This window comes from Mustelus asterias, chromosome 25, assembly GCF_964213995.1.
Source record: "Mustelus asterias chromosome 25, sMusAst1.hap1.1, whole genome shotgun sequence".
Lineage (NCBI taxonomy): Eukaryota > Metazoa > Chordata > Chondrichthyes > Carcharhiniformes > Triakidae > Mustelus > Mustelus asterias.
This window is the reverse complement of record NC_135825.1, coordinates 35,972,005-35,994,744: the sequence shown is the minus strand read 5'-3', so window position 1 is coordinate 35,994,744 and position 22,740 is coordinate 35,972,005. Positions and strand designations below refer to the sequence as shown.

Genomic DNA, 22,740 nt, shown 5'->3' with positions numbered 1-22,740 from the left:
ACACAAAATCAAGTTGCAGAATACTGATTAGAATGCGAATCCCTACAGCCAGCCAGGTCTTAAAGGTACAGACAATGTGTCGGTCAAAGAAGACAGAGGGTAGCAGTGGAAGGGTGTGTTTCTGAATGGAGGGCTGTGACAAGTGGTGTTCCTCAGGGATCAGTGCTGGGACCTTTGTTGTTTGTAATATATATAAATGATTTGGAGGAAAATGTAACTGGATTGATTAGTAAGTTTGCGGACGACACAAAGGTTGGTGGATTTGCGGATAGCAATGAGGACCATCAGAGGATGCAGCAGGATATAGATCAGTTAGAGACTTGAGCGGAGAGATGGCAGATGGAGTTTAATCCAGACAAATGTGAGGTAATGCATTTTGGAAGGTCTAATACAGATAGGAAATATACAGTAAATGGCAGAACCCTTCAGAGTATTGATAGGCAGAGGGATCTGGGTGTACAGGTACACAGGTCACTGAAAGTGGCAATGCAGGTGGAGAAGGTAGTCAAGAAGGCATATGGCATGCTTGCCTTCATCGGCCGGGGTATTGAGTTTAAAAATTGGCAAGTCATGTTGACGCTTTATAGACACTTAGTGAGGCCGCACTTGGAATATAATGTTCAATTCTGGTCGCCACACTACCAGAAGGATGTGGAGGCCTTGGAGAGGGTACAGAAAAGATTTACCAGGATGTTACCTGGTATGGAGGGCATTAGCTATGAGGAGTGGTTGGAGAAACTTGGTTTGTTCTCACTGGAGCGACGGAGGTTGAGGGGAGACTGATAGAAGTCTACAAGATTATGAGAGGCATGGACAGAGTGGATAGTCAAAAGCTTTTTCCCAGGGTGGAAGAGTCAATTACTAGGGGGCATAGGTTTAAGGTGCGAGGGGCAAGTTTTAAAAGAGATGTACAAGGCAGATTTTTTACAGAGAGTGGTGGGTGCCTGGAACTCGTTGCTGGGGGAGGTAGTGGAAGCGGATACGGTAGTGACTTTTAAGGGGCGTCTTGACAAGTACATGAATGAGATGGGAATAGAGGGATATGGTCCCCGGAAGCATAGGGGGTTTTAGTTAAGTCAGGCAGCATGGTCGGTGCAGGCTTGGAGGGCCGTAGGGCTTGTTCCTGTGCTGTAATTTTCTTTGTTCTTTGATATAGTGGTGGTGTGCTACTGTTCATGCAGCGAATCCAAGTTGCTGTGGCAATGTGTTGGGAGATGAGGGATTTGTTGGGAGCTTCCTCGGAAAAGCAGCCAACATAATCAAGGATCCCAGAAATACTCTCTTCCACCTTCTTCTGTCAGGAAAAAGATACAAAAGTCTGAGATTACGTATCAACCGACACAAGAACAGCTTCTTCCCTGCTGCCATCAGACTTTTGAATGGACCTACCTTATACTGAGTTGATCTTTCTCTATACCTTAGCTGTAACTGTAACACTATGTTCTGCACCCTCTCCTTTCCTTCTCCCCTATGTACTCTATGAATGGTATGCTTTGTCTAAATAGCGTGCTAGAAACTATACTTTTCACTGTAAACCAGTACATGTGACAATAATAAATCAAATCAAATGTAACACTTCTCAGCCTTTTGGCTAAGATCAAGCGTCAGATCAAACCCAAGATGGGGTGCAATGCCTCAGCTTGTCAGCTTGGATCTTGTTTGTCTCTCTTGTCGGGATAATGAATTAGATTCGATTGGATTTTGAATTTGTTTTTTGGAGCAAACAAGGAATGGATTTGGATTTGCCCGGTCCACTCTGAACATTGGCTTTGTAACTTTAAGGATGGAGTAAAAACTTTTTTAAAAAGAGGAATGTGTAGCTTGGAGGATTTATTTTAAACTGCTGTCAATCACTACCAATCAGACGTGATGTGATGTATTAATACTGTGGCAGTGGCAGTAGAAGCCAGATGTATATATTTAGCCTCCTGGTTAACTGGGGTGACTAACTGTCCCCTGTTTTACTGGATGGTTCCATAATCAAACCCACTGTCCTAGGTTGTATGTATCTGGGAAGCAAATGTGTTAATCGGTATTCTAAAACTCAATTCAATATATACTCAATTCAATATATATTTTTCAAAGTAAGCTGATATATTGGCTATTTAATTCAGCATTATGCTGCACCATCATTCAGTTTTTATAGTCATTGTAGTCAGAGTAAAACATAACAAGTTTGTTTTAAAGCTGAAACCAACACTTTATTATTGCCTTTTCATCCTTAAAACCTTCACACAATATAATTCCAGTTATTGTATTATGCATCAAATATATGACTGTGATACATCATTCATTCTGTGATATCTATAATGCTTGGTAGACATTATTATACAAAAAGAGAGGGGATAGGAACTAACTGAATGGATAACTACAAAATATAATCTTCCTTGTAAATAATATATTGAGTGACTTCAGAAGGTCATCTTCATGGGTAAGCTTAACATATCCCACAGTTACCCAATGAGTATTTTGTTTCTGTTCAAGAGCTTTTATTTTCTGTTTGTTTCAATGAGAGGGTGCTATAAATGTGGAGGACTAATCATAGTTACATGGTGCAGTTTTCAATTCTCATCATAACTGTTTGGATTCCATCCATTGCAACAGTTTTCAAAAGAGAAAATAATTGCTTGTAGCATTCCACTCCGACTTCACATGCTTGAGAGATGATGCAACGTGATAGCTTTAGATTTTCACACTTAAAGCTTTTTCACTACAGTTAGTATACAAAATAAACCTCCAACTTTAATAGACACAACTCCAGAACATACATCTTCAAATTTGGATCCATGGACAAGGAGAGAACCCTAACGAGATTTTGAGGCCCATGGATTTCTGACTGGAGTTAGGAATTTCACATCCAGTGAGCTATTTCTGGAACATTCTATATTCACATGGGATTTTTCTGTGCTTGTTAATTTATCCAACATTTTGATGTTGATTTTTGAATAGTTGGCAATGTATCTTGTATACTGGGGCGGGGGGGGTTCCTGGAAAGGAGTTGCTATTAGCAAGAGTTCCCTGCCCAGAAGTTTGAAATTATTCACCTTGCATTCCTTATGGTGTTTTATTTTCTGTAGCATGCTCATATTTATGAAAGGAAACTGATTACTTATATATTTAAAAAAAAATAACCTTTACAATTCATACTATTCTATATTGATGAGAAACATACTGAATTAAGAATGTAAGTCACATGCTTTTATACATTTGCAATAACAATATTATAGTAACATGGTGAAATAATATATGGCTAATTTGTGACTAAATGTTAACAAGTTACTGCTTTTATAACTTAATTAAAAAGAACTGACTGTATCACTCACATAGTAAAATATCAAGAAGTAGCATTCAGTAAAGTACTGTTCATTGTAACTCTGCATATAATTCTGGGTTGAACACACACAAAATTATGTGGAAGTAGCACAGTTTCAAGAAAATACTAGTGACCAGTGGAAGAATCTGTTATGACAACTTAGCTCAACAGATAATTAAACCTGGTTTATTAGCAATAGGGAACAATTATGGTTAATATAATCAGGCCACATAAATCCACAGTTTTGCATCATGGTGTGGTTTTGGTACCAAAATGGCTTCCGCACTGCACGTGCACAACTTTGACAAGGTCAGTGCTGGATGCCATTTTGTTGAGGGTGAGAACATTAGAACTGATCAGAGTAGGCAGATCATGACATCAGTCAACAATTTCCCAATAAGGAAAACACAGTGTTCTTATTTCCTAGTGTTTACTAGTGTTCTGTTTTAAGGCATACAAGACCAGTTCGAATTTGTATTCTTATTTCCCCATTTTTACTGTTGTTCCCTTCAAGGTTAAAATCAGCTGTGCCATTTTTGCTTTGTCACTCCAGGTAACAGCCACATAAGCTGAACATGTATTCAGCTGCAGGAAGGACCTCCCACCAACACCTTGAAAGGGATCATTAACTATTTTCAGCTTAGTTTCTAATTGATTTCTACTGGATTGATCTCAGATTGTAGAAGTGAATCATAGAATCCCTACATTACAGAAGGAGGCCATTCGGCCCATTGAGTCTGCACCAACACCAATCCCACCCAGGCCCTATTCCTGTAACTGCTAATCCTCTGACACGAGGGTCAATTTAGCATGGCCAATCAACCTAACCGGCACATCTTTGAACTGTGGGTGAAAACCGGAGCACCCAGAGGAAACCCATGCAGACATGAGGAGAACGTGCAAACTCCACACAGACAGAATTGAACCTGGGTTCCTGGCTCTGTGAGGCAGCAGTGCTAACCATTGTGCCACTGTGCCGCCCATAAGTGCTGTTGGGGTGATGTTGTTGGATAAAGCTGGCGAGGTTGACAGGAGTGCTGCATATGTGGACTTGGGTTCTGACCGCAAATGTTCTGGTCTGACCACTTGTGTTCAGTTCTGAGTGATTTAGTTAACCTTGGCTTGAAGCATGAAAGGGAGATTGTGCCGAGGCAGCACAGAAGAGGACGAGCTGCTCTTAGTGAAGGGTTCTCAGGATGAGGCTTTATGCATTGAGGGTCTTCAGCGAGCATTTCTCTTACATCAAACTAAGCAGAAACAGTGAGATGAATGTTTCGGAGGAACTTCAAATGCACTGGGGCTGAAAGCGGGAGGTGAACTCTTTGTTGGACAAGGGTCAGCATTTTGCTGGCAACAGCCAATTAATGATGGCGGTCCACTGCAAGGAGCTGCCAGCCTAATCAGAGAGCTAGCATTTCAGCAGCCCTACTATCAACCATGATCAGTGCTGATGTTGTATCACCGAGGAGGATGGGTGCCAGGTCCTTGAAGATGGTGAGTTTTCTTCGGAAAACCACAGCTAGGCAGGCAGGCCCTCATAATCTGACAGGATAGGTGCTCTCATGGGCAGGGGATGGCCATTGTCGCCGGGTGAACCTCCAAGAAGGAGGGCTCTATCCCACTGCTTGAAACCTTGTTTTCCCTTACTCTTTCATGTAATATTGGTGGCACTGGCAAGGCCAGCATTCATTGCCCACCCCCACTTGCCCTTGGACTGAGTGATTTGCTAGACCATTTCAAAGGGCATTTAATGGCCAACTGCATTGTTCTGAGTCTAGAGTCACATGTAGGCCAGACTGGGTAAAGGTGGCAGATTTCCTTCCCTAAAAGACATTTCTAAATCCGATGTCTTTTTACAACAATCAGTGATTGCCATTCATGGTCATCATTAATGAGAAATGCTTTATATTGCAGATTTATTTGTTGAATTTCAATTTCCTCAGTCTGCCTTGATTGGATTTGAACCCTTTTCTGTAGGACAGCAGCATGATGGCACAGTGATTAGCACTGTTGCCTCAGATGCCAGGGACTTGGATTCGATTCCAGACTTGGGTGACTGTGTGGAGTTTGCACATTGTCCCCGTGTCTGCACGGGTTTCCTCCCACAATCCAAAGATATATAGGTTGGGTGTGCCCAGTGACTGCCTAAGCTCAAATCCTGCCTCTATCAGCCTATAAAATACACATATTGCCAGTTCCTGAGTAGTTGGCTGATCATACGATCTGAAAGGAGAAAGGCAGAAGGGCCAGGTTGCAGTAACGGAAGAGGGAAAGCAGGAAGTGAATGGTTAAATCATCTGCAGCTTGGAACTCCCTCCCTAACAGGGCAGCATGGTGGCACAGTGGTTAGCACTGCTTACCTCACAGCGCCAGGGACCCGGGTTCGATTCCTGGCTTGGGTCACTGTCTGAGTGGAGTTTGTACATTCTCCCCATGTCTGCGTGGGTTCCCTCTGGGGGCTCCGGTTTCTTCCCACAGTCTAAAGGTGTGCGGGTTAGGTGGACTGGCCATGCTAAATTGCCCCTTAGTGTCAGGGGAACTCGCTAGGGTAAATGCATGGGGTTATGAGGATAGGGGACAGGGCATGGGTGGGACTGTGGTCATGCAAACTCGATGGGCCGAATGGCCTCCTTCTGCATTGTAGGGATTCTATTCTATGAAGCACTATAGGTATACCTACTCCACATGGATTGCGGTGGTTCAAGAAGGCCGTTCACCACCACCTTCTTAAGGTCAATTAGGGATAGGCAATAAATGTCTCTGACATAGGCCAATATGTCTAATAGACCAGTGTTAATATTGACCTCTTGGAAACCCCACTATGGAAGTTAACTTCCTCCAATCTGATAAACAACTATTAATTACTCTCAATTTCCTGTCACTCAGCCAATTTTGTATCCAGCCTGCCACTGTCCCTTTTACTGAATGAGCTTCAGCTTTGTTGACAGGTCTGTTATGTGGCACTTTATCAAATGCTTTTTGAAAGTCAATACACATCACATCAATTGCCTGACTTCATCAGCCCTCTCTGTTACCCCATCAAAACACTCAATCAAATTAATTAAACCAGATTAGTCTTTAACAAATTTGCATTGGCCTCCCATAATTAGTTCACATTTGTTCACTTCACTTACTTTTGTCCCAGATTATTTTATGTAAAATCTTTACCACCACCAAGGTTAAACGGACAGGTTTGTAGTTGATTTTCCAATACCAATTTTGAGGGTGGAGGTCTTCTGTTCTCCTGTCCACCTTCCAAACCAATATCCCCAATACTGTTTCATTGAACTTTGGAGCATGCTCCCTGCCTTCCTGTGGCATGTCCACTCTTTGTCTTGCCTCTTTTCCACAAACAGTTCCAGCACCCACTGGAGTCCGAATGCATCTCCCCTTTAAGAGGTGCAGTTTTGTTTTAAGTGGTACTAACCTTGTACAAACCTTGACCCCCTGCTTGCTAAGGCATGCAGCATCTCAGCAATGTGTTTCGCACTAGGCTGCACGCTGCTATTACTTAAGTAAGCAGGCAATCCAAAGTTAATTGTGTCAAGCGGTCCTCATGCCCAATTTTGGGCTTTATCTTGGTTTTCCCCATCAATAATTAATACACATGCAAACAGTGCAAAGCAAAGTGTCAATATAATTTCTGCAGATGTATCCATTCATGGTATGAACAGCTCGCTGTATATCAAACTCTAATGTTGGCCAGAAATGGGAGTTCATTTTGACTCTTGATAATGATTTGATCTAATTTGTTTCTTCCACTTGGTCTGCTTATCTAATACCAACGCCAATGTTCTTTGTGTAGTTGCTTCATTCTGTGTGAAAAAAAGTGGAACAATCACTTTATGTGCCATCTCTTCAATCATTATTCATTATATCATCTACATCAGTACATCAGGTTATTCATGAAGGCCCACCTTCTCAATCTTGCCCCTCACCTGAGGCATGGTGATCCTTAGATTAAAATTACCACCAGTCAGCTCTCCCACTCAAGGGTCATTTAGGACTCTGGCAACTTCGCTTTAAAATATTATTAGACCATAAGATATAGGATATAGGAGCAGAATTAGGCCACTCGGCCCATCGAGTCTACTCTGCCATTCAATCATGGCCAATATGATTCTCATCCTCATTCTCCTGCCTTCTCCCCATAACCCTTGATCCCCTTATTGGTCAAGAACCTGTCTATCTTTTTTTTATTAGGACAGTCAATGACCTGGCCTCCACAGCCCTCTGTGGCAATCAGTTCCACAGATTCACTATCTCTGGCTGAAGAAATTCCTCCTCATCTCAGTTTTAAAGGAGCGTCCCTTCATTCTCAGGTTGTGCCCTCGAGTTCTAGTCTCTCCCACTAGTGGAAACATCCTCTCCACATCCACTCTTTCTAGGCCTCTAAGTCTTCTGTAAGTTTCAATTAGATGCTCTCTCATCCTTCTAAACTCAATTGAGTTTAGACCCAGACTCCTCAACCACTCCTCAAATGATAAACCCTTCATTCCTGGGATCATTCTTGTGAACCTCCTCTGAACCCCCTCCAAGGCTAGCACATCCTTCCTTGGGTATAGTGCCCAAAACTGCTCACAATATTCCAAATGGGGTCTGACCAGAACCTTATACAGCCTCAGCAACGCATCCCTGCTCTTGTATTCTAGCCCTCAAGAAACGAATGCTAACATTGAATTTGCCTTCCTAACTGCCAACTGAACCTGAATGTTAACTTTAAGGGAATCCTTAAAGTCCCTTTGTGCTTCAGATTTTTGCAGCCTTTCCCCATTTAGAAAATAGTCTATACCTCTATTCTTCCCACCAAAGTGCATAACCTCACACTTTCCCATATTATATTCCATCTGCCACTTCTTTGCCCATTCTCTTGCATGAGAATTTTAGTCAAATGTTTTTCCTTTATTTGCTGAATTCTAGTAAAAGGTGTGTATAAAGATATATATAAATATATACACATATATATATACTTGAGTATATATGACAGACAAATAGGTGTGAGCAAATTATTTGAGTAATTTCTTTAAAACTTCTACTGAAATAAAGGTTTAAATATGCCCATTTATTGCTAGCTCGTTAGTATCAAGTTAAGCTATGAATAAAATTCTGAGCCACTGGTGATATTTGGTCTGAGGTTCATGACATTTCACTTGGTCAACTGGGAATTATTTGATGTTGACATTGGACATTGTGCCTGGAGTCAGTGGAATAGATCTTGATGTTATGCAATAATCTATAATGGATGACAACGGTCAACAATCTGTTTTACATCTCCCTCTGTTTTTAATTTGATTGAAGTCAACGGAAATACAAATTGTGAGCGATATACGATAGGCTGCTGATTCGTTATCCACCTGTTTCCCACTATTTTTTAAAATTCATTTGTGGGACATAGGCATTGCTGGCTGGCCAGCATTTATTGCGCATCCCTAGTTGCTTGAGAGCAGTTGAGAGTCAACCACATTGCTATGGCTCTGGAATCACAGGTAGGCCAGACCAGGTAAGGACCTTCCCTAAAGGACATTAGTGAACCAGATGGTTTATCCGAAAATTGGCAAAGATTTCATGGTCATCATTATGAAGTGGGGAAAAATATACAGATGAGTACACTTTAAAAATGACTGCCTGGCACATAAAGAGTTAACTGGGAGAGAGACCATAAACAGGCACTGACTCTTAGCCCAGACAACTACTTGTAAATTAAAACATGCAGGAATCAGATCCTGCAGGAAGCCAGTGGAAATAGGGACAGTCCCGGGACAAAAGGGCCTGTTAAAGAGATGAGCCACAAATGGGAATGGGAATACATAAATGCAGGAAAACCAATTATTATATGAACGAGCCGAAACTAAACCATTGATAATCACTGACGTAGGAAATGTATCCATTCATAGAACAATGCGATGTTAACATGCTTATGTCTGTATTTGTCTATAACGAAGTGTTAACGATCGATCACCTACTTGATTACAACGATGCGATAATGGCTAGATGTCCGGTCCATCTATGGTGTAAAGGGTATAAAGATGGACCGCTCCTATTGTCTCATTGAGAGGTGGTTTGCTACTGGTTAGTGCCTTGTCTCCACAAAGCTTCATTAAAATAAAACTGTATTCTTGAAACCTTCAAGCCTGACTCAGTGGTACATTTCCCACAACAATTAGATTCTTAATTTCAGATATTTTTGAACTTCTACGACCTGCCGTGACAGGATTCAAACCCAGGTCCCCAGAACATTAGTTAGGTTTCTGGATTAATAGTCTAACGACAATACCACGAAGCCATCACCTCCCCTCCACTAGGCCATCACTTCCCCTCCACTAGGCCATCACCTCCCCTCCTATTACACAAAGACGAGATCTGTTCCTGTCAGTCACACCTAGACCCTGATGATTGGCCAACTCCTGACAGTAAAGCATGTGTTAACAATAGGGACAAATGAAGCAATGCTACATCAATAAGTTTCCTTTAAGATACACCAATGCACATGTATGAAGGAGAAGATGTATATGCTCCAGTCCTATATCTCATGAAAGTGGCTGGAATTTAAAGGTTTTGTGAAGGGAACAGTAATCAAGATTATCTGCATCTTAAATATGCAAAGAAGCAGATAAATCATAGTACAAATGTATCTGTGAGACCAGTATCCTTCATCATCAGCATGCAATATTACTGGGGTGGGCACAGCAAGAAGTCTCACAACACCAGGTTAAAGTCTAACAGATTTATTTGGAATCATGAGCTTTCAGAGCGCTGAGTCATCTGACTCAAGTTGGAAGGGGTGAGATGGAGGAAGAGTTCTTAGAATGCTGTCGGGATAGTTACCTTGAACAGTATGTTACAGAACCGACGAGGGAACGAGTTATCTTAGATCTGGTAATGTGTAACGAGGTAGGTAGAATTAAGGATGTTCTTGTGAAGGACCCTCTTGGGTCAAGTGATCACAATATGGTCGAATTTCTGATACAAATGGAAGAGGAGAAAGTAGGGTCCCATACCAGTGTCCTCTGTTTGAACAGAGGGAAGTACGATAGGATGAGGGCTGAATTGGCTAAGGTGGACTGGGAGAGCAGACTGGTAGGTAGGACAGCTGAGGAACAGTGGAGGATTTTTCAGGAGATCCTTTTCAGTACTCAGCAACAATAAATTCCGGTGATAAAGAAGGACTGTAAGAAAAGGAATAACCAGCCGTGGATAACGAAGGAAATTAAGGAGAGCATTAAATTAAAGACCGATGCGTACAGAGTGGCCAAAAATAGTGGAGAATCGGAAGAATGGGAAAACTTTAACAAACAACAAAGAATGACTAAGAAAGCGATAAAGAAAGGAAAGATAGGTTTGAAGCTAGGCTAGCTCTAAATATAAAAAATGATAGGAAAAGCTTTTACAAATATATAAAAAGGAATAGAGTGGCAAGAGTGAATGTTGGACCCTTGGAGGACGAGAGGGGGAATTTAATAGTGGGAAATGAGGAAATGGCTGAAACTTTAAATACGTTTTTTGTGTCGGTCTTCACGGTGGAAGACACAAATAGTTTACCGAATATGAACGATAGAGGGTTGGTAGGAGGAGAGGTACTCAATACAATTAATGTTACCGGGGAGGCAGTGCTTGGTAGACTAACGGGACTGAAGGTGGACAAGTCCCCGGGCCCGGATGGAATGCATCCCAGGATACTGAAAGAAATGTCAGAGGGAATAGCGGATGCGTTAGTGGTTATTTATCAAAATTCGTTGGATTCTGGGGTAGTGCCGGTGGATTGGAAAACGGTTAATGTTACGCCGCTGCTTAAAAAAGGAAGTAGACAAAAGGCGGGTAACTACAGGCCGGTTAGCTTAATGTCTGTAGTTGGGAAAATGCTGGAATCCATCATTAAAGAAGAAATAGCAGGCCATCTGGATAAGAATGGTTCGATCAAGCAGACGCAGCATGGATTCATGAGGGGAAAGTCGTGCTTGATGAACTTGTTGGATGACGGAGGGGAACCAGTGGATGCGGTGTTTTTGGATTTCCAAAAGGCGTTTGATAAGGTGCCTCACAAAAGGTTGCTGAAGAAGATCTGGTCACACGGAGTTGGGGGTAGGGTGTTAGCATGGATTGGGGATTGGCTATCCGACAGGAAACAGAGAGTCGGAATAAATGGGTGCTTTTCTGGTTGGCAGATGGTAACTAGTGGCGTGCTGCAGGGATCGGTACTGGGGCCTCAACTATTTACCATTTATATAGACGATCTGGAGGAGGGGACTGAGTGTAGGGTAACAAATTTTGCAGACGACACAAAGATAAGTGGAAAAGTGAATCATGTGGAGGGCGTAGAAGGTCTGCAGAGAGATTTGGACAGGCTGAGTGAGTGGGCAAGGATCTGGCAGATGGAGTATAATGTTGACAAATGCGAGGTTATTCACTTTGGAGGAAATAATAGCAAATTGGATTATTATCTAAATGGAAAAAAATTACAACATGCTACTATGCAAAGGGACCTGGGGGTCCTTGTGCATGAGACGCAAAAACCCAGTCTGCAGGTGCAACAGGTGATCAAGAAGGCAAATAGGATGTTGGCCTATATCGCAAGGGAGATAGAATATAAAAGCAGAGATGTCTTGCTGCATTTGTACAGGGCATTGGTGAGGCCACAGCTGGAATACTGTGTGCAGTATTGGTCCCCTTATTTGCGGAAGGATATATTGGTCTTGGAGGGAGTGCAGAGAAGGTTCACCAGGTTGATACCAGAGATGAGGGGTATTGATTATGAGGAGAGTCTGAGCAGATTGAGTTTGTACTCGTTGGAATTTAGAAGGCTGAGGGGGGATCTTATAGAGACCTATAAGATAATGAAGGGGCTGGATAGGGTAGAGGTGGAGAGATTCTTTCCACTTAGAAAGGAAGCTAGAACTAGAGGGCACAGCCTCAAAATAAAGGGGGGTCAGTTTAGGACAGAGTTGAGGAGGAACTTCTTCTCTCAGAGGGTGGTGAATCTCTGGAATTCTCTGCCCACTGAAGTGGTGGAGGCTACCTCGTTGAATATGTTTAAATCACGGATAGATGGATTCCTGATCGGTAAGGGAATTAGGGGTTATAGGGATCAGGCGGGTAAGTGGAACTGATCCACTTCAGATCAGCCATGATCTTATTGAATGGCGGGGCAGGCTCGAGGGGCTAGATGGCCTTCTCCTGCTCCTATTTCTTATGTTCTTATGAAGAAGCAGTGCTCCGAAAGCTCATGATTCCAAATAAACCTGTTGGACTTTAACCTGGTGTTGTGAGACTTCTTCCTATTTCAGGGAAGAGCAAACTGCCATTGCAAGTAGGATTCGGAGGCAACTCAGGAATATGAAAACACACATTTGAGTGATCCAAATACTTGTGAGCCATACCAATAGAGATCAACATTTTTGTAGATTTCACTTCAAAATATTTTCACAAATTGGAATGGAAATGCAAATAAGCGGTGGGCTTATTTCCATGCTTAAAGCAAAATGAGTTGGTCAATTAGATTTCTCTTCATATAATAAGCCTCCATGCCCTTGCCCCCATGCAATCATGGATTGCCCTCAACCTAATGAATCAGTTATCATCCGAGGATTCAATCATTAGCCAAAATCAGCAGTTGAATCTCATAAGGGCAAGCGTCAGATCAAGTCCAAGATCCGGTACAATGCATTTTCTCATCAGCTAGGATCTTGTGTGTCTCTCTTGTGGAGATCACAAATTAGAATCATAGAATTGATACAATGCATAAAAGTTAACGTTTATTTATTAGTCACAAGTAGGCTTATATTAACACTGCAATTAAGTTACTGTGAAAAAAGGAGGCCATTCAGCCCCTCGAGCTTGCATTGACAAAAATCCCACCCAGGTCCTACCCCCATAACCCCATGTATTTACGCTGCGTCCCTCTGACACTAAGGGGTAATTTAGCATGACTAATCCACCTAACCTGCACATCTTTGGACTGTGGGAGGAAGCCAGAGCACCCAAAGGAAACCCATGTAGATATGGGGAGAACATACAAACTCCACATAGACAGTGACCTGAGTCCGTAATTGAGCCGGGGTCCTAAGCACTGTAAGGCAGCAGTGTTAACCACGATGCCACCATGTCACCCAATTAGATTCAATTTGAATTTGGTTTTGGATCAAAAAAGGAGATGGATTTGGGTCTGCCCATTCCACACTGTGCATTGGCTTTGTAACTTTAAGAATGGAGTAAAAGTTTACAAAATATGCTCATGAGACAAATATCTTCTCTTCCACACTCCCAAGATTGTTCTTAGAACATAGAACAGTACAGCACAGAACAGGCCCTTCGGCCCACGATGTTGTGCCGACCTTCATCTGAAACCAAGATCAAGCTATCCCACTCCCTACCATCCTGGTGTGCTCCATGTGCCTATCCAATAACCGCTTAAATGTTCCTAAAGTGTCTGACTCCACTATCACTGCAGGCAGTCCATTCCACACCCCAACCACTCTCTGCGTGAAGAACCTACCTCTGATATCCTTCCTATATCTCCCACCATGAACCCTATAGTTATGCCCCCTTGTAATAGCTCCATCCACCCGAGGAAATAGTCTTTGAACGTTCACTCGATCTATCCCCTTCATCATTTTATAAACCTCTATTAAGTCTCCCCTCAATCTCCTCCGCTCCAGAGAGAACAGCCCCAGCTCCCTCAACCTTTCCTCATAAGACCGACACTCCAAACCAGGCAGCATCCTGGTAAATCTCCTCTGCACTCTCTCCAGCGCTTCCACATCCTTCTTATAGTGAGGTGACCAGAACTGCACGCAATATTCCAAATGCGGTCTCACCAAGGTCCTGTACAGTTGCAGCATAACCCCACGGCTCTTAAACTCCAACCCCCTGTTAATAAAAGCTAACACACTATATGCCTTCTTCACAGCTCTATCCACTTGAGTGGCAACCTTTAGAGATCTGTGGATATGGACCCCAAGATCTCTCTGTTCCTCCACAGTCTTCAGAACCCTACCTTTGACCCTGTAATCCACATTTAAATTAGTCCTACCAAAATGAATCACCTCACATTTATCAGGGTTAAACTCCATTTGCCATTTTTCAGCCCAGCTTTGCATCCTATCTATGTCTCTTTGCAGCCTACAACAGCCCTCCACCTCATCCACTACTCCACCAATCTTGGTGTCATCAGCAAATTTACTGATCCACCCTTCAGCCCCCTCCTCTAAGTCATTAATAAAAATCACAAAGAGCAGAGGACCAAGCACCGATCCCTGCGGCACTCCGCTAACAACCTGCCTCCAGTCTGAAAATTTTCCATCCACCACCACCCTCTGTCTTCGATCAGATAGCCAGTTACCTATCCAATCGGCCAACTTTCCCTCTATCCCACACCTCCTTACTTTCATCATAAGCCGACCATGGGGGACCTTATCAAACGCCTTACTAAAATCCATGTATATGACATCAACCGCCCTACCTTCATCAACACACCTAGTTACCTCCTCAAAAAATTCTATCAAATTTGTGAGGCACGATTTGCCCTTCACAAATCCGTGCTGACTATCCCGGATTAATCCGCATCTTTCTAAATGGTCGTAAATCCCATCCCTAAGGACCTTTTCCATCAATTTACCAACCACCGAAGTCAGACTAACCAGTCTATAATTACCAGGGTCATTTCTATTCCCTTTCTTAAACAGAGGAACAACATTTGCCACTCTCCAGTCCTCTGGCACCATCCCCGTGGACAGTGAGGACCCAAAGATCAAAGCCAAAGGCTCTGCAATCTCATCCCTCGCCTCCCAAAGAATCCTAGGATACATTTCATCAGGCCCAGGGGACTTATCGACCTTCAGTTTATTCAAAACTGCCAATACATCCTCCCTCCGAACATCTATTTCCTCCAGCCTATTAGCCTGTAACACCTTCTCTTCCTGAAAAACATGGCCCCTCTCCTTGGTGAACACTGAAGAAAAGTATTCATTCATCACCTCGCCTATCTCTACTGATTCCATATAGGGATTATGAATTGTGAAATATCTTTAATTACCTCGAACCAGTAACTTGGTTGAGGTGGTAGCTCTTCCAATTGAATTCTCTGCAATGGCCGTATATTCTCCAGTATCCTTTGGGCTTGCACCAAAAATGCAAAGGGAACAAACTCCATAGACATTTGTTGACCAGAAGTTTGCATCATCCGTGATATTTATATTATCTTTGAACCAAGTCACTTTAGGTGCAGGACATCCTATAATGGCACAGGTCATATTAATGTCAGATCCACTAGGTGCAATGTGAGTCTTTAACTTCACAATGAATTGAGGGGCCTTCGTATTGTTCCGAGCCTTGTAGTTTGGCAATTTTAACGTAAATGGATCTGTAAAAAGTAACAGAACAATAAATTAAGAGTTCATAAAAACAATTCCTTGAATTATTTCAAACACAGCTACTCCTGCCTAAGTTGCAAGGTATGATGTGTACACACGCGAAGTTTGCATTTGTGCATATCAAGCATTGAAATCATCAGGAACATGCCCACACCCTTGTTTGCCAGCACCCATTCTGCAAAAGGTGGGAGTGTTGTGTTTTTCCACTGTGTTTCAGACTTTGTACAGACCAGACTTTATTAAAATGGAGATTTTCTCTCTCTTCTGCATTGGTTTGGTCTGTGCCACCTTCGATGTAGGCAGCTGCCTGGGACATCACAGACACTGGTATCATACGCATTGACATTGTATGTGTACATGTTCAAGAAGTGTGCCCTCTTTCAAATAAGCAACATTAACATTTTTGAACAATATTAACATAGAAACAGGTTTTTGTTTTCAAATTTGAACATTTTTATAGACTACGTGTTGCCAGTTTTCATGCAACAGCACAAAGTGCAACTCTTAGCCACAAATATGTTAGACCCAAACTGTTGTGCTCCAAAATGGTATTTCATGTCAGACGTCATCTCGTAACGTTGTCAATGTGCCTTGAGAACGCAAAGATTGGAGATCTCCATACTGCAGACAAAACATAATGACTGGAGGCCATTTTTGGGGACAAAATGCGTGAATATTATTGGCAAATGATAATGCTTTTGCACAGAATAATATACAAGCTGCACATCTACAAAGGTTGGTAGGATGAAACTTAGATGTTTTCTGATTTGAGAAGCCTGGTTCTGAGTCAAGCCAATTTTCCCTCTTCTAACAATAATTTTTGAAGTATGAAATACTTCCAGTAGCTGAGTTTTTTCAAAAGGAGCCGAGCTAAAATAAACCTGCGAGTCAAATATGCACTTCACTGTCACTGGGACAAAATCTTGGAACTCCCTCCCTAACGGCACTGTCAGTTTACCGACAGTGCACAGACTGCAACAGGTCAAGGAGGCAGCTCCCCACCACCTTCGAGGGGAATTAGTGATGGGTAGTAAATGCTGGCCTCGCCAGCAACACCCACCTCCTGCAAAATAATTTTTTAAAAACCAAGGAATTGTTTGTGATAATACTTATTTTGTGACTCTAATTAACCAAGGAAAGGCAAAATATGTTTTTAAGTATTAGTGTCACAAGTAGGCTTATATTCATACTGCAATGAAGTTATTGTGAAAATCCCCCAGTCGCCACGTTCTGATGCCTGTTCAGGTACACCGAGGGAGAATTTGGTCTGGCCAATGCATCTAACCGGCACATCTTTCGGACTGTGTGAGGAAACCAGAGCACCTGGAGGAAACCCACACAGACAAGAGGAGAACATGCAGACTCCGCACAGACAGTGACCCGAGGCCGGAATTGAACCAGGATCCCTGGCACTGTGAGGCAGCAGTGCTAACCACTGTGCCACCGCGCTGTCCTCCATTTTCAGAAAGTTGGGTGTTATTTACGGATCCATGATGCTAGAACTAAAACATTTTGCTTTGTTCTGTATAGTTAAATCAAAAATTAAATGCAAACTATAGTGCAAGTTTTCAAAACAAACTGGACAATGTTTTCTTATGTATTCGTACTGAAATAGTCTCTTGATTATATTTCTTAATTAGTTCTTGTCTCCCTCATATTTGCAATTATTTGTTTAAACAGTCAGACCTTGAAATTTTACATGCCCTGTACAATGGTTGAACAGGCACGGAGGTCCTTCAGTTTATTTCTCATTGCTCTGAAGTCTCGGACAAGCATGCCCAGCTTGTGGTATGGTAGCATACCTGCCAAATGGCACTTCTGAAATATTAACTCAATTTCTCACTCCACAGATGCTGCCCTGACCTTGAGAAGTCCCAACATTTTCTGTTTTTATTTGAGATTTTCAGCATCTATAGCATTTTGCTTTTGCAACAGCAGATTTGTGTTCCGACTCTGTCCTGGTCCCTAATAGGACAGAAAATTGATTTTGAATAAAAAAGCTGTGACAAAAGGTCATCTGGACTCAAAATGTCAGCTCTTTTCTCTCTACAGATGCTGCCAGACCTGCTGAGATTTTCCAGCATTTTCTCTTTTGGTAATTGATTTTGAATGTTCTACCAGGTTAGGTTCATATTCCAGAATGAAAAGCATTAATAATATTAAAACAATATTTCATAGAATCGTAGAATACCTACAGTGTAGAAAGAGGCCATTCGTCCCATTGAGTCTGCACCTATCACAATCCCACCCAGGCCCTATCTTGATAATCCCATGCATTTACCCTAGCTTGTCCCCCAACACTTCTGGGCAATGTAGAAGATCATAGAAACCCTACCGTGCAGAAAGAGGCCATTCGGCCCATCGAGTCTGCACCGACCACAATCCTACCCAGGCCCTACCCCCATATCCCTACATATTTACCCACTAGTCCCTCGAACTTACACATCTCAGTACACGAAGGGGCAATTTTAGCATGGCCAATCAACCTAACCCACACATCTTTGGACTGTGGGAGGAAACCGGAGCACCCGGAGGAAACCCACGCAGACACGAGGAGAATGTGCAAACTCCACACAGACATTGACCCAAGCCGGTAATTGAACCCAGGTCCCTGGAGCTGTGAAGCAGCAGTGCTAACTACTGTGCTACCATGCCGCCCATAAAGGAGGCCATTCAGCCCCTCGAGTCTGCACCAACCACAATCCCACCCAGGCCCTATCCCCATAACCCCATGCATTTACCCTAGGTAGTCCCCCTGGCACTAAGGGGCAATTTAGTATGGCCATTCCACCTAACGTGCACATCTTTGGACTGTGGGAAGAAACCAGAGCACCCGGAGGAAACCCACGCAGACACAGGGAGAACGTGCAAACTCCACATAGACAGTGACCCAAGCCAGGAATCGAACTTGGGTCCTTGGTGCTGTGAGGCAGCGGTGCTAACCACTGTGCCACCATGTAGCATGGCCAATCCACCTAACCTGTACATCTTTGGGCTGTGGGAGGAAACGGGAGCACCCGGAGGAAACCCACGCAGACACAGGGAGAATGTGCAATCTCCGCACAGACAGTGCCCAATCAGGGAATCAAACCCGGGTCCCTGACGCTGTGAGGCAGCAGTGCTAACCACTGTGCTCCTGTGCTACCGTGCCACCTAGTATTAAGCTGGGAGCTAATTTATTCTTCATGGAGATCATAAAGCACTAATTGGTTTTAATTAAATAATCACACTCAAAGTTCATTTAGAGTGTTCTGGTTTGCGTTACTTTAAAAATTTGCTTACCTCTATGCTTTGAAATGCACCATGGCTCTTGTGTATCAGAAGACTCACTATAGCCCATATCATTTCTCGCCAGAACTCTAAAGTAGTATTTGCATCCTGGAACAATATTTATGATTGTAAATTTGTTGTTAACGATGCCATCTCCTACTGTGTGCCACTTCAGTCTGTTCGAATCTCTTTTCATAACAACGTAACGCAAGTGATCATCCAGAGGTTCATCCTTGGATGGTTCCCAAGAAATTGTCACTGTGTTAGGGACATTTTCATTCAGTGTTACTGGACCTGGAGGTCTGGGAATAGCTGCAAAATAATACATGCCAGTTAAATTAGAAAAGAGACTTCTAAATCATTTTCACAATAAATGTTGGAATGTCCAAGATAATTACTATCCAATAACATTTTGCCACATAAACTACAGATTATTCACACTTAATTTAAACATAATGTCAATGGGAAGGCAATGGAGTAGTGGTGTTGTCACTGGACGAGTATTCCATATGTAATGCTCTGAGAGCCTTGGTTCAAATCCCACTGCAGCAGATGGTGAAATTTGAATTTGATAAAAAAAATCTGGAATTAAAGGTCTAATGACCATGAAACCATAGTTGATTGTTGTAAAAAAAAAAGTCTGGTTCACCAATGTCCTTCAGAGAATAAAATCTGCCATCCTTACCTAATCTAGCCCGCATATGACTCCAGATCCATAGCAATGTGGTAAATGTCCTCTGAAATGGCACAGCAAGCCACTTATTTCAAGGGCAATTAGTGGTGGGCAACAAATGCCAGTGACGCTCATGTCCCATGAAAGAATTTAAACATAATCTCACTGGCACAAGAATGGCAAATTAAGCAAAGCTGTTTCATAGAATTATAATTTGTACGTTACATATTAATGTATTCTTCCAATTCAGGTGAGCCTGGGCAAGGTTATTTCAAATTAAAGCCAAACTTATTGGGGCAAATTTTCCTGTTCTGCCCGCCATGGGAACCGTAGCGGGTGAGGGGCGGACCATGGAGAGATCCATTGACCTTGGATGGGATTTTCCAGTTTCAGGGCAGGAAAATCCCACCCGTCTGTTCTCACTAGGCATAAAGCTGCACATAATGAAGTTCATTTTCTAATAACAGTGCCCCAGGGATCTGTTCTGGGACCCTTGCTGTTTGTCATTTTCATAAATGACCTGGATGAGGAAGTGGAGGGATGGGTTGGTAAGTTTGCTGACGACACCAAGGTAGGTGGTGTTGTGGATAGTTTGGAGGGATGTCAGAAGTTGCAGTGAGACATAGATAGAATGCAAGACTGGGCGGAGAAGTGGCAGATGGACTTCAACCCGGATAAGTGTGTAGTGATCCATTTTGGCAGATCCAATGGGATGGAGCAGCAGTATAAAATGAAGGGTACCATTCTTAGCAGTGTAGAGGATCAGAAGGACCTTGGGGTCCGGGTCCATAGGACTCTTAAATCGGCCTCGCAGGTGGAGGATGCGGTCAAGAAGGCGTATGGCGTACTAGCCTTCATTAATCGAGGGATTGAGTTTAGGAGTCGGGAGATAATGCTGCAGCTTTATAGGACCCTGGTTAGACCCCACTTGGAGTACTGCGCGCAGTTCTGGTCACCTCATTACAGGAAAGATGTTGAAGCCATTGAAAGGGTGCAGAGGAGATTTACAAGGATGTTGCCTGGATTGGGGGGCATGCCTTATGAGGATAGGTTGAGGGAGCTTGGTCTCTTCTCCCTGGAGAGACGAAGGATGAGAGGTGACCTGATAGAGGTTTACAAGATGTTGAGGGGTCTGGATAGGGTGGACTCTCAGAGGCTATTTCCAAGGGCTGAAATGGTTGCTACGAGAGGACACAGGTTTAAGGTGCTGGGGGGTAGGTACAGGGGGGATGTCAGGGGTAAGTTTTTCACTCAGAGGGTGGTGGGTGAGAGGAATCGGCTGACGTCGGTGGTGGTGGAGGCAAACTCGTTGGGGTCTTTTAAGAGACTTCTGGATGAGTACATGGGATTTAATGGGATTGAGGGCTATAGATAGGCCTAGAGGTGGGGATGTGATCGGCGCAACTTGTGGGCCGAAGGGCCTGTTTGTGCTGTGGCTTTCTATGTTCTATGTTCTATAACATATATCGTCATTTTCTGTTCATTTTCACATTAAGCTTTTTTGGATTAATTCTAAATTTGAGATAAAATTTATCTCAAGAATATCACTAATAAATCTGACAAAAACATTACGAAAGAGAAAAGGAAGTAATTTTCTGTCAATGTACATTGTCAGGGAAGTTTAAAAATATTTTAAATTAGCATAACAAATTTTCTGCCTGACTTGTAGCAAGCCCGCTAATGAGAATCTCTCCAGAATCACAGAATCATTGGGGGTGGGGTGGGGTGGGAGGGGCACGGGGGGTGGGGGGAGGGGGGAGGGGGCGGTGGAATTTTCCTGTCCATGTAAAGGTCCGTTGACCTTGGGCAGCTTTTCTCGGTTTTGGGGCGAGCACGGCTGGAAAATCCCGCCCACAGAATTCCTACAGTGCAGAAGGAGACTATTCGGCCCATCGAGCCTGCACCAGCAACAACCCACCCAGGTCCTATCCCTGTAACCCCACATAAAGGGCAGCCCAATGGCACAGTGATTAGCACTGCTGCCTCACAGCACCAGGGACCGGAGTTCAATTCCCGGCTTGGGTCACTGTCTGTGTGGAGTTTGCATGTTCTCCCTGTGTCTGGGTTCTTTCCTCTGGGTGCTCCGGTTTCCTCACACAGTCTGCAAGACGTGCTGGTTAGGTGATTTGGCCGTGCGAAATTCTCTCTCAGTGTATCCAAACAGGCGCCAGAATGTGCCGATTCGGCGATTTTCACAGTAACTTCATTGCAGCGTTAATGTAAGCCTACTTGTGACACTAATAAATAAACTTAAAATTAAAGACAATTAAGGGTCAATTTAGGGCTAATCAACCTAACCTGCAAATCTTTGGAGTGTGAGAGGAAACCGGAGCACCTGAAGGAAACCCACACAGACACTGGAGAATAAGGAGACTATTCCCTTCTTGAAAATTTCTACAAATTCTACATTCATGGTTTACCCTATTTGTTTGGATCAGAACAGCAATATATGATCATCATGTGATTTAGTCAACTTTACATAGATTTAACTGTCATTATCACCAAAAACAGATTATCTACTCATTTGTTCAATTGTTGCTTGTGCGACCTGGTGTGTAAAATTATCTCCCATGTTTGCCTGCTACTAAATGCTTTGCAAAGCCCTGAGGATAGGACAAGACAGTGACTCAGTGGTGACAATACTTTATCCTAATGCAGTTTTTGCAGACCTTGCTATGTATAAATTGGCAGTCACATTTCCCCATATATGACAAGCAATGAATACATTGTCAAAGTATTCATTAGTTGTGAAATGCCTCGGAGCATCCTGAAAGTTGGTCTGTTTATCCAAGATTTTTTAAAATATAAAAGCAAGTTCTTCCAAATTTTATATGCAAATTTAAGATCACCTGTAACTCTCATCTCAAAGCTAAACGATTCTTGTCCAAGAAGATTCTTCAGCATCACAGAATAAGTTCCAGAGTCAGATCTCTGGGAAGCTGGAATAATAAGCTGAGTGCCATCATTGGAACTGGTTACTGTAGCCTTCTCTGAGAGCGGATATCCATCTTTTAACCAAATCACTTCAGGAGGAGGCGATGCCTGAAAAATGTACAGGGAAAAGCCCAAGCTTTAAACTTTCTGCTATATCTCAAATGCAAAAATACATAAACCATTTT

The 22,740-nt window shown here is 42.9% G+C and overlaps 1 protein-coding gene across 1 annotated transcript in view; it reads right to left on the bottom strand.

Annotated features, from left to right (window-relative positions):
• Positions 1 to 6,849: 6,849 nt before the first annotated feature.
• The window catches only part of LOC144511893 (immunoglobulin-like and fibronectin type III domain-containing protein 1), an 87,886-nt gene continuing 71,995 nt past the window's right edge, over positions 6,850 to 22,740 (bottom strand). The window contains exons 21-24 of the mRNA XM_078242324.1: positions 22,471 to 22,663; positions 18,961 to 19,260; positions 15,342 to 15,668; positions 6,850 to 7,128 (exon numbers count right to left, since the gene is read on the bottom strand). Of these exons, the coding sequence (XP_078098450.1) occupies positions 7,124 to 7,128; positions 15,342 to 15,668; positions 18,961 to 19,260; positions 22,471 to 22,663 (825 nt within the window). The 3' untranslated portion in view covers positions 6,850 to 7,123. The remainder of the gene's footprint in view (positions 7,129 to 15,341; positions 15,669 to 18,960; positions 19,261 to 22,470; positions 22,664 to 22,740) is intronic.